Genomic DNA, 13,299 nt, shown 5'->3' with positions numbered 1-13,299 from the left:
AAATATTAATGTGTATTAATATGAATCTGTGTTAGAATGGTCCAAAGACATGGATCAAGCCAGATCTAATCTTAGCCGTTGATTAGAGGCTTAATCTCGGCCGTTGAGATGTCAACAAGAAAAGTATAAAAGAAGGCTTGAGGGTCACTTGGAGAGTACACCAGATGATCAGTCATTCTATTCTCTAGAGCAAGGTTTGATAAGAGAGATAGAATCAGTGATCGGGAGAGCAGCTGGGGGGCATTGAGTACAGAGAAATAGAGAAGGCAGAGAGTGTGTCGGGAGAGCAGCGCAGCAGCCAAGGAGAGTGACGCAAAGCCAGCAAGGGCTCACGAAGGGCCACAGAAAGGCATCCAAATGCTGCGCAGAGCACCAGAGGGGCCAGCGCAGCTGACGCAGAGGCTCCCAGAGCTGACGCAGTGCCTCCTGGGGCTGACGTAGGCCTAGAATGGTTGATGCAGGGCTAGCGTGAGACAGAAGGGCTGACAGTCCAGATTGGGCAGACGCTAGGGTTGCATGAGCAGTTTTGTGCTGAGGAGCTGCCAGAAGGATTTTCCGGGGTTTCAGCGATGAGATTTCTCTCAAACTATGAGGTATAGCTGCTAAGGAAATTCTCTGTTGGGTAGGCCAATTTCGGCACCCAGATTGTACTCTAATATTGCTTAATAAGAAAACCCTCAGATAGCTGCACCGGTTTTCCCGCATTGGGTTTTTCCGGGGACATTGGTCCAAAAATAATGGTGTCATGTGGTGCGTTTATTCTTGTTTCTTTTAGTCGCTGATCTATAATATGTTGAGCATGCACTGGTGTTTATTTTCAGTATTTACTTTGTAAATAACTTGTTAAATAAAAATTAACAAGTAAGTAGGAATAAATCAGGAAAAGTGCATGAAGGGTTTCTAAACTAAGTAAAGTTAGAAACTTCAACACAAAATCAGTCCCCAAACATCAGCTCCATATAGAATAGTGAGTTTGATGATAGTATCAAAAAGGTACATCTTTCTAAGGATGTCCTAAAAATGCAAGTGGAAACACTAGCACTCAGGCAAGGCCAAGGAAGCATTCCCTTTACAAAGACAGGTTTGGAAAAAGGGTTTCATGGTGAAATGAGGCCACGTGAACATGACCCTAACATATGTCGTAGTCTAATTGTTTTATGTTTTGGTGTTTTTCCAGGGATATTTTCCGGTCAATTTTTCCCCAAATCCGGGAGGGATTTGTTTGAATTACAGATTTGAGCTGTGTCAATCCAAGTGTCTCAGGGTTTTTCAGGGCGCTGAATCCATATATGCATTCAAAAGCACAATTTAAACAACGAAAAATTGCAATATCACCAAAAATTGTATCGCCAAATTCCAACTAAAAAGGCCTAAATGTAGAACAATTAGACTGTGTCTAAAATACACATAGCTTGCAACAACCTCCATTGCTTCTGTGGATGGAAAAATGAAATCCCTCTAGACATTTCTAGGAGATTTTGTGGCCAGAGTGTCCAATTGCCTCTAAAGGCCCTCAAGGAAGGAAAAAAAAAGAGATATGTCGTCTACAACATATGGCAATCAAGACATGTTTTAAGCATTCTCCCTAGGAAACTTCTCGAGCTCATCCATCTATATCCCAAACAATCTAAGAGAGATGGGCATCCCTGTTTGACCACAATGATGCTATTGATGAGGTCAGAGAAGCCCTGATGTGTAAATATCCATCCTACAATTGTCTCTTAGAAACTCTGCTCGATAAACACTATTCATGCTTCATCTCTTTCCAAGCATAAACTGGGGCAATGCAACAGTGCAGCCACTGTTCCATGTTTGTGAGGAGGAGGATAGACACAATCAGTCAAATGACATAACTAAAACCAAAAAAAACTAGTGTAAGATGCAGAGGAAAGAGGATTAGAAGGAAAAGGAATTGAGCAGCTTACTTTGAAACCTATGGACAATATCTGGTCAATGGAAAAACAAAAATTAACCCACCATATAGAACCTGTTAGACTTAGCTCTATCTTACTCCTCTGCCGAATGTGGTGCACAGTACTGATTCCTAAGGAGTATAAGCAAATCCTGAGGTCTTTAATACATAGAATTTTTCCCATTGGCTTCAACAAAAGAGCTTCTAATGATTCCTAGTGCATTTCATGAATTCAATTAAATAAAACCACATTTTATTTCTTTAGCTTACCTGCTTAAAAGGAACTTCTCCTGTAAGTTTCATTCCTAGCATTACCATGCGTGCTACCCAGAAGAAAATAATATCATGTCCTGTTTCAAGCAGGGATGTTGGATAAAAGGTCTTCATATCGATGGTATCTTCAGGCCAACACATTACTGAAAAAGGAAAGAGACCAGAAGAGAACCATGTGTCTAGCACATCTGGATCTTGTTCAATGTGATATTTCTTGCCAGGAAATTTGGTGCCTGCTTCACTAAGAGCTTCTACCTCATTTCTTCCAACTACCCAGTGATCAACATATACCCCAAACTCTTTAAGGTCATCATCCTCCAATGTGACATACCATGCTGGAACACGATGACCCCACCATAGTTGCCTTGATATACACCAATCTCGAATGTTCCTCATCCATCTGCAAAATATAGACCATTCAAAAAGGAACCGAATGCATCCATCCAACTACTAAATGGCACATGTTCATGATGACATTTAATTTTTAAACAGACAGTTCAAGTAAGAAAAATCAGGAAGAACACCTGAACCAATCAGCTTCAAACTGCTTTGGAATGATCTCAAGTCTACCATCTTCCACAGCTTCACAGGCTTCTCTTCCCATATCAGAGCAGTTGACGAACCATTGTGGCTTTACCATTGGTTCTACAATATCATCACTTCGAGAACATGTGCCCAGGCGCATCTCATTGTTTTCAGCACCTCTGTAAAGGCCCTGTACATACAACAAATAAAACATCACTGCCAGCAGTTTCAAAAAAAAATTAGTCGGGATTCAAGAAATCAATTTTTCTGCTACTATGTAAGATCAATATTTCCAAGCCCGTCTTAACAGGGAATATTTCACACATGAAATGCATGCATTACTGTGTTGTGAAAACAAAAGATTTTCTGAAGGCATAAAAGAGTACAAGAAATTTGTAACACTCAACTATGTTACTTTAATCTTCGCAATTGAGAAATGGCAAGATTTCAATATTATTAACAGAAAATTCTGATAAATTACTGATCAAGGAAACAGTTAAAGGAGGGATTTACTTCCAATGGGTCAACAATGGTGGGATAGTCTGAAACCTATAATATTTTAAAATATCTTGGAAGCTAACTGCCACTCTGTAACAATGCTCACCGATATTCATGACCACTCATGTAACTTCCTATGATATTTTAACAACTTTGTCCTATATAAGTGACAGCTCTTGATATTCGTGGACAACATTGTGGCAATCTAGACACATCTTTGGCATGTGTGAAACATCTCCCTCTTATTTCATGTAAGAAATATTCCATGACATTTACATAATGCAAACACTACCCAACTTCATTTCCCAAACATATCTATGACATAAAATAAACATTACACTATGAGCATGACACTTTTATCCATCCTCATCTCATTTGGTACTCTCATAAGTGAATCTCATTATTATTATTACTATGACAACTTCAAGTGGCACATACACACTTTTTAATTACCACATAAACACTGCTAAATATCTTATTATATCTATGACATAAAATAAACATTACACTATGAGCGTGACACTTTTATCCATCCTCGTCTCATTTGGTACTCTCATAAGTGAATCTCATTATTAATATTACTATGACAACTTCAAGTGCCACATACACATTTTTTAATTACCACAACACTGCTAAATATCTTATTATATTTCAACATCCATAAACATTAGAGTAGGATCTAGGACAATATAAAAGAAGATATTATTCCAAAATACTCTATATTGATTGTCATAAGCCCCTGCATCAGTTCTCGGTCCTACACAGTTGTTTATAGCTAGAAACTCATCAATTGTCATCTACTAAACTATTAAAGTATTAGTTTTTCATTTTACATGACATGATTTTTAGTCACGTTGACTGTGATCATCAAACATAACCATAATTTCATTCTCACTATCACATCTTAGCACTTTAGATAATGAGGCGCACTCATTGTCTTTCAGAGTCTCAGCAATTTTTAAAGAAATTAGCATGTGCCATGGTGAAACCATGCTAATTCAACAAAATTTCTACGATATAGATGATACTTCAAGGTCAAGGATTCTCACCGTATTGTCTTATGCTAGGGAGACTGGACAAAGTCCTAGAGTTCAAAATTTGTATGCTAATCATTTGACACATGGATTGTGATACTACAAAAAAGATTGAGGATGATAATGGGATTACTCAAGATGGAAGGAATTGCGGCATGTTTTATAGGGTTCCAAATTGCAAAAACTGATGTTTTTCTCTGTTATGGGCCACTGACATCATTTTGAAATGTGAAGTCTATTTGAAAATCTCCCATGCACTTTGTTATTATTGGAGCAAACAGCCAGCTCCAACGATAATATCTTATGTATTTAAGATGACCATGTTCTTAATAACATGTAAACACTATGGAATGACATTAAAGATAATTAATGTTAGGACTCAATTAGGTCTTAATATATGATGTAATGTATGAAGAGATAGGTGACATAGCCGTTTATGTATTCAGGTACATGACTAGCCTACCTCAGGTTAACCCTGCAGCGTATTGCCATAGCATCATTAATAATATATAGAATTTATAGCTTCCTCCCCATATCTTCTGTTTATTTTCATGTGCATATGCAGTTCTAAAATCTTGTATGATATTGAAGCCTTGTTCTAAGGTTGATGGGAAATGCTTTGATTGAATACATCTATGGGAAATCAAAGGCAACGGCAAAAGAGCAAAGGCACAAAGACAAAGGAGGCATCCACTGCATTTAAATCCAGTATTATGGAGTCTATATATATATATATATATATATATATGGCAATTTCAAGACCCTGCATTGGAACTCACAGAAGTAAATCAGAACGGAAATTAATAAAAGTTTTGGATGGTTGACAGCCCAACTGTGGCCTTGGGTGGCACCAGGAGAAACAAGTGTAGATGGCAGAGGCTATAAATCTGAGCAGGAAGGTAGCTAGGTGGCTGGTAATCAGAATGCCGCAGACAGACAGGTACTCTGAGTAACAAACGGACATAGGGCCTCCAAACAGATATATTTATTGGACAGTGTTCTTCAAATCAATGAACGTGTAGCTGTGCGGACAGGTAGACATTGGTTCCAACTGGCAGAAAACTCAAATCTGACAGCAAGAAGAACATGAATATACGGAAATGCATGTTATGTCATTTATGATTTGTCAGACAGCAGCACTTAGATAATGAGGCGCACTCATCGTCTTTCAGAGTCTCAGCAATTTTTAAAGAAATTAGCATGTGCCATGGTGAAACAATGCTAATTCAACAAAATTTCTACGATATAGATGATACAGCAGATCAATATACAGAAATGCATGTTATGTCATTTATCTGCAGTCAACATTTTGCAGATAAATAAGAACAGCAGAAAAATACCTGCAGTTGCAGTTGACAGTTTGGGACATAAAAACAGCTAATAGAAAATTGTAGGTGTGGATCTGAGTGGTGGCTCCCCCTGCAGATTATCATATCGCAGCATTTTATATAGGGAGGCTAGACTACACATGTGAGGAAGAAATTCACAAGCAGTCCAGTGGTGGCATTTCTGTTAAAATTGGCAACTAGGGCCAAACTCCATGTCGATCACCTTATTTATGGCTTCTGATATTTTTCCTAGATTCCTCTCATCAAGAGGTGTAGGATTGGTCTAAAGATCATCTGATTCCGATAAGTATTTATGGAGATATGAATTTATTTTGACTATGAACAAATTGTCAAGGTCGGCCAGCAAATGTATGTAGGCTCAAAAGCCCAATAGTCACGTCTATTCATCCTCAACGTTTGCATATAAATACAAGGAGCATTCTCCTCATTTGGACAATTCAATTCACTCATCTTCTCTCTCTCTCTCCTACGCATAAAAGGAGCCTCTCTCTCTCACACGTGTGGCTGAAAGGAAGACGTCCTAGGGCAAGGAAGACACAGAAAGAAGGACGCTAGGGCAGCAGGTCATCTCTTTGACCAGCGTTGACCTTCCAGAAGTGCGGATTGGGTGTGGTTGCCTCTCCTAGGCAGGCCGCAATTTTTGGCACGAAAATCGAGGTGATCTGACCTCTAGTTTGACCGGTGTTGACTGCCCTAGTTTAGGGCTGCAGTTGACTTCAGAAATCTGCAAATTGACTGAACTTTTGGGGCTGTTCAAGGGCTGTTTCTTCAGGCTGTTCAAGGACAAGTTGACCGGAAATTGACCAAGTAATTTTGAGGTCAATTTCAACTAGTTTGACCAAGTTTGACTTTGTTGATCTAGAGTTTGTTGCTGCTGATATAAAATTACAGAATTCAGATTTTTTACTATTTCTCTCCGTTGAACTATTGAAGATAAAAGAAGATTAGATCAAAGGGTTTCCCCGCATTGGGGTTTGTCCCTGGCTAGCCACCACATCTTGTGTCTTGTCTTGGCTTGTTTTCTATTGATCATCTAATGTTCTATCTACACTTTACTTAATGTATATGTGATTGCTAATCTGTGGCTAATAAGAAGAAAAGTAACTAAAGTTCTCTAAGCATAGAACATACCATAATTTAACATGGTATCGAAGCTGAGGTGAAGACAAAGCCCAAGCAAGAGCTAGAGCAATCACCGAAGAGAAGGTTGGCAAGGCTATCTTCAAGAAATCATGGGGTCCTCAACACACTTCCCTGCTGAAGACAAACTCTGTGAGAAATCTGACTATCACGGATGGAAAATGTCTCTCGATCTAACATTAGAGAGCAGGAAGTGTTGAAACATGTGAGAGGCAGGATTGTTGAGCCTCCATCAAATGCATCCGTTGCTGCTAGGAACAAATGGACCAAGGGAGAAGTCAAAGCAAGGAAGATCATCCGGGACTCTATCGACAAGTGCTTGGTGGCCTATGTTTCCAAGCTGAACACCTCCAAAGAAATCTACGATAGACTGGTGAGTTTATTTGAAGTTAATGATGCAAATCAAGTCTTGTTTCTTAGAAATAAGCTGAAGGAAATTAAGAAGGGCAAAGATGAGAGTATGCAAGCATATTTCTTAAGGATCACTGAGATCAAGAACGATCTCCTATCTATTGGGGAAGTAATTCCTGACACGGAAATGACACTCACAACTCTTAGAGGACTGCCCTCTGAATGGTATATATTCAGGACTACTCTTCTCAACAATAACGTTCCTGGATTTGAGGGATTAATGGCCAGATGCATTCAAGAAGAAACGAGGATGGAAGAGCAAGAAATGCCCATACTTAAAGGTCATCCCTCTGCCTTTTCTTCTCATATTAAAAGAAGAAACAATTCCGGGGCTAAATTCAAAGGAAAGGCTCGACCAAAGGGTGGAAGAAAAGGACGATGTTATAATTGCAATAAAACGGGTCACTATGCAAGGAAGTGCCCTAATAAAAGGGACTCACACTGGGACGATGATCAAAATCCCTCTCAAGGCAATCAAAGGAATGGCAGGTCAAATGGCAGGGGTAAAAGAAGTGTCGGAAATCAAGGAAGAGGACAACCATTCAAGAAGGCAAGAAATTCCAGGTATGAATCTAACACTATTAACAATAAGCAGGATGAACATTATCTACCAGCAGCTCTATCTACTACTGCTCCCCCGAACTCGCTGGGAAATTGGCTTATTGATAATGGTGCCTCAAGGCACGTCACTAGTTACAAAGAAGCTCTATAATCTGATAGAGAAGGAAACCAACCTGGAAATTGTTCTTGGAGATAATTCAAAATATCCCGTGAAAGGCGTAGGAAATGTCACTCTTCAATTGAATCAGGGTAATACCATCCACTTACAAGATGTATTATATGTGCCTGATATCAAAAAGGACCTGGTGTCCATTTCCGCAATGGAAGACAAAGGCTACAAAGTGGCCTTTAGCGATGGCAAGGTACGTGTATGGAAAAAGAACTTTAAAGATGCTTTTACTCTTGGGTTTCGAGTTGATTCATTATATCAGGTCGGAGGAAGTCCATTGGGTGTCATGTCTTGTGACACATCTCTTCAGTCCGAACTATGGCATCGAAGGTTTGCTCACCTTCATTATAAAGCTCTACCCAATGTAAGCAAAATGGTGACCGGGATGCTCGAGTTCAAATTAGAGCAAGAAGGTGTATGTCCAGGATGTGCCAAAGGAAAGCTAAAAAGGGGACCAGTCCCCTCAAGCCAAAGCAAGACCTCCGATATATTGCAGTTGGTTCACTCAAACATATCCGGTATGATGCCTGTGAACTCCTTGGGAGGATATTTATATTACCTCACTTTTACAAATGATTGTTCTCTCAAGACTTGGATATACTTCTTGAAAAAGAAGGATGAAGTGTTCTCCTGGTTTCGGCATTTCAAAGCCTTGATCGAGAATCAAACCGAAAAGAAGATCAAGATCTTAAGGACTGATAATGGAACTGAATATGAATCCAATGAGTTTCATGACTTTTGCAAAGAGGCTGGCATTAAGAGGGAGACTACTACACCATATACTCCTGAGCAGAATGGTGTGGCGGAAAGGAAGAATCATACAATTGTGGAAGTTGTCCGTGCTATGCTCCATGATCAAAGACTTCCGAAGTTTCTATGGGCCGAAGCTGCAAATACCGCCGTATATGTACAAAATTGGTGCCCTCATCAAGCATTGGGTTCCAAGACTCCCGAAGAAATGTTCACTGGTAAGAAACCTGACGTATCTCATTTTAGAATTTTTGGAAGCCCTATATATTTTCATGTGCCTAAAGAAAAAAGGAATAAATTGGGTGCATCTGGAAAGAAAGGAATCTTCGTGGGCTATAGCGAAAATACTAAGGGCTATAGAATCTATGTAGTTGGTCAAAGGGAAGTCGAGATTAGTCATGATGTCACCTTTGACGAAGATATGGCTCTTAGCAAGGTAGACAATCTTCCTACTTTAAGGGGATCTAAAGAAGCTAACACCAGGGAACCGAAGGAAAAGGAAGATGAGACGATGCCTGATGTGGAAGAACCTATGGATCCTATTCATCCTCCTCCGCAAGAGCCTTCCTCTTCTAGGAAGAGGCTTTCATGGCTTAGGGGGACAATTGATGATGCTGAAGGACACATTGCACCCCGAGGAACCTTCCGTGAAAGTAAGAAGCCGAACAGGTAGGGATACCTGACCATCATGAGCACGATCATCCAAAACGAGCCTTCGTCATTCACAGATGCCGTTAAGCATCAAGTATGGAAGGATGCTATTACCGAGGAATATGAGTCCATAATGAAAAACGATGTTTAGAATGTGGTCCCTAGACCCCAGGACAAAGCAGTGGTCACTTCAAACTGGCTTTACAAGATAAAGCATGCAGTTGATGGAAGTGCGGAAAAGTATAAGGCTTGTTTTGTCGCTCGTGGCTTCTCCCAGAAGGAAGGTATAGACTATGACGAGATATTTGCACCTGTTGCCCGATATACCACCATCCGCTCGATCATAGCCCTCGCTGCTTCGCAAGGATGGAACCTACATCAGATGGATGTCAAGGCTGCGTTCTTACATGTTTAAATCAAAGAGGAAGTCTATGTGGAGCAACCCGAAGGATTTGAGATTTATGATCGAGAATCTCATGTGTGCAGGTTGAAGAAGGCCCTCTATGGGCTAAAGCAAGCACCCCGAGCATGGTATGAGAGGATAGATAGCTACTTGATGAAGCTGGGATTCACTAGGAGTGAAGCCGACCCTAACCTTTACTTTAAGGTTATAGATGACAAGCCTCTCATACTGGTGCTATATGTTGACGACCTCTTTCTAACAGGTGCAGACCCTCTCATTCACGAATGTAAGAGGGAGCTGGCTTCTGAGTTCGAGATGAAAGACCTAGGACTTATGCACTATTTCCTAGGAGTGGAAGTCTAGCAAAAACCAGGGGAGATTTTCCTATCTCAAGGAAAATATGTGGTGAAGATATTGGAGAGATTCGGCATGGTGGAATGCAAGCCCGTAACTACCCCGATGGAGCTTGACTTCAAGAAGTTAAGCAGTAGTGCTGTCGGACCTGTTTTACGAAATGCTACCGAGTATCGTCAACTCGTCGGAGCATTAATGTTCTTGGTGAACTCCCGTCCGGATATATGCTTTGCAGTCAACACATTGAGTCAACATATGGTTGAGCCTCACCACTCACACTGGATTGGTGCCAAGAATCTATTGAGATATCTTCGTGGCATAATCACTCATGGGTTGAGATACATTGTCGAAGATGTGAGACTACTTGGGTATACTGATGCTGATTGGGCAAGCAGTGTGGTGGACAGGAAGAGCACTTCCAAGTGTTGTTTCTCTTTGGGATCTGCCTCGATATCTTGGATGAGCAGGAAGCAGAAGTCGGTGGCTTTGAGCACAACCGAGGCAGAGTACATTACTGTTAGCATGGCCTCTTGTGAGGCAGTTTGGTTGTGAAAGCTCTTCAGTGAGCTGATTGGATTTACATTGGATATCACTGTGATTCTGTGTGACAACCAGAGTGAGATCTGTTTATCAGAGAATCTCGTATTTCACGATCGCTCCAAGCATATCGATATCAGGTACCACTATATTCGAGATATGGTGCAACGAGGAGCAATAAGGCTCCAACATATCGGTACAGATGAACAGGTCGCCAACATTTTGACAAAGCCCCTAGGAAAGGTCAAATTCCTGACTTTCCAAGAATGACTTGGTGTCGTTCAGAGACCCTCTTCTGAGGGTCGATTATGATGTATTGAGCTCTGGGAGCTCCAAGGGGGTGCGGGGTACTTCTTGGAGCGACATGTGACCACAGGGTGACTCACCATCCCCTAGTGGTGCACTATGTATAGGGTAAAGGTTCAACCTTCCACTGTGACACCCCGTGGCGACTGTGGAACAGGATGATTAGTTCTCCTGTGGGCCAGGATGATTCATTCTCCGTGGCGACTGTGGAACAGGATGATTAGTTCTCTTGTAGGTCAGGATGATTAGTTCTCCATGGCATCCACTCGATAGGATGATTCGTTCTCCTGTGGACAGGATGATTAGTTCTCCTATCGAGGCATCCTACCCATGCAGTCTGGGACTCATGGGATGTACCTCTCATCTGATCAATGAGCAGGGAAATGAGGATAGGGACCATAGTAGTACTATCGATGGATGCATCGTTGTATCTACCGTACTCCCTATGATAGGATGACCTCCATTGATCTGGGATCAATGATACTGATCTGGGATCAGTGAGAGTGGTTCACACTCTGAGACTGACTTAGGGTCAGTGGAGGATAGTACGATACATCCTCGATCATTTCTTCTTCTTCATAGTTCGCGCAAAGCAAAGCAGAGCAAAGCAGAGTGGGGTCAAGCTGTACAGGACAGTGCATTTGATGGATGGATTGCAGCGATGGTCTGACGAATTGAAGATGAAGTTCTCCCTAGTTGAGAGGGAGTGTTAAACTTGGCAACTAGGGCCAAACTCCATGTGGATCACCTTATTTATGGCTTCTGATATTTTTCCTAGATTCCCCTCATCAAGAGGTGTAGAATTGGTCTAAAGATCATCCGATTCCGATAAGTATTTATGGAGATATGAATTTATTTTGACTATGAACAAATTGTCAAGGTCGGCCAGCAAACTTATGTAGGTTCAGAAAGCCCAACAGTCGCGTCTATTCATCCTCAACATTTGCATATAAATACAAGGATCATTCTCCTCATTTGGACAATTCAATTCACTCAACTTCTCTCTCTCTCCCCTACGCATAAAAGGAACCTCTCTCTCTCTCTCACACCTGTGGCTGAAAGGAAGACATCCTAGGGCAAGGAAGACGCAGAAAGAATGACGCTAGGGTAGCAGGTTATCTCTTTGACCAACGTTGACCAAGCGTTGACCTTCCAGAAGTGCGGATTGGGTGTGGTTGCCTCTCCTAGGCAAGCCACAATTTTTGGCACGAAAATCGAGGTGATATGACCTCTGGTTGGACCGGTGTTGACTGCCCTAGTTTAGGGCTGTAGTTGACTTCAGAAATCTGCAAATTGACTGAACTTTTGGGGCTGTTCAAGGGCTGTTTCTTCAGGTTGTTCGAGGACAAGTTGACTAGAAATTGACCAAGTAATTTTGAGGTCAATTTCAACTAGTTTGACCAAGTTTGACTTTGCTGATCTAGGGTTTGTTGCTGCTGATATAAAATTACAGAATTCAAATTTTGTACTATTTCTCTCTGCTGAACTATTGAAGATAAAAGAAGATTTGATCAAAGGGTTTCCCCGCATTGGGGTTTGTCCCTGGCTAGCCGCCACATCTTGTCTCTTGTCTTGGCTTGTTTTCTGTTGATCATTTAATGTTCTATCTCCACTTTACTTAATGTATATGTGATTGCTAATCTGTGGCTAATAAGAAGAAAAATAAGTAAATTGCTCTAAGCATAGAACATGCCATAATTTAACAACTTCCCAAGCAGCATAGGTTGAATAAATTCTGTTGTTGAGCCACAGAAACTGAGGCAGTAGTTCAGAAATAAAATTTTGAGCAGAGGTATGTCAGTCTTGATCCCTCAGTACGCATCAGTAAAATACAAAGTCTGAAGAGTGGTGCGACAGTTTCCGCTAAAAGTCTAGTTAGTTTAGAGATTGTTGTTTCAATAGTGGAGATTAAAATATGACCAAACATTTATCAATGGTCAAGATTATTTTGACGAGGATCAGGCCAACTAGTCGTTATTTTCCATTTGGAGGATTTATCTATAAATTAGAAGCCATTTGCTTCTCAATACAAGAAAAATCCTGTAAAAAATACCTGAGTCAAGCTCTACTAGTTGTAATATTTTTCTTTGGTCAGTGAAGCAAAAGACTTTGGGGTTTATACATGGTGGTGTTCCTCTTCTGCTTCTTGTGGTAATATTTTAGATCATGTTCGTAATGCTTTATTGAATAATATTTTATAAGTTATTATTTCTTTTATCCATTTGATTGGAATAACTATTTGCACAGGTATCTTGCATTACTTATTGGGTTTAGAAAAGCATTCTAACTTGATTGATCTAGCAGGTATCTCTAGATCTTGAGGGTTATGGTGTTTATCTAGCCCCTATTGATCTAATAACTTGATCTTAAGTGTGTAGAAACTTCAAGGATTCAGATCTTGGCATGAAGGGGAGTCTTCGGTTGGA

The 13,299-nt window shown here is 40.6% G+C and overlaps 1 protein-coding gene across 5 annotated transcripts in view; it reads right to left on the bottom strand.

The window, feature by feature from the left end:
• Nucleotides 1-13,299, bottom strand: part of LOC149149211 (valine--tRNA ligase, mitochondrial 1-like) — a 277,751-nt gene that overhangs the window by 102,004 nt on the left and 162,448 nt on the right. For all 5 annotated transcript variants that reach the window (XM_089439538.1, XM_089439541.1, XM_089439537.1 and 2 more), the window contains 2 exons: nucleotides 2,710-2,900; nucleotides 2,183-2,585 (listed from right to left, as the gene is read on the bottom strand). In XM_089439538.1, coding sequence (XP_089295664.1) covers nucleotides 2,183-2,585; nucleotides 2,710-2,900 — 594 coding nt within the window. The remainder of the gene's footprint in view (nucleotides 1-2,182; nucleotides 2,586-2,709; nucleotides 2,901-13,299) is intronic.

Source organism: Pinus tabuliformis, chromosome 9 (genome assembly GCF_031772625.1).
Source record: "Pinus tabuliformis cultivar Carrire ecotype Pingquan chromosome 9, CPIR1, whole genome shotgun sequence".
Classification (NCBI taxonomy): Eukaryota; Viridiplantae; Streptophyta; class Pinopsida; order Pinales; family Pinaceae; genus Pinus; species Pinus tabuliformis.
The sequence above is the reverse complement of the archived record's forward strand: the minus strand, read 5'-3'. Positions and strand labels throughout refer to the sequence as shown.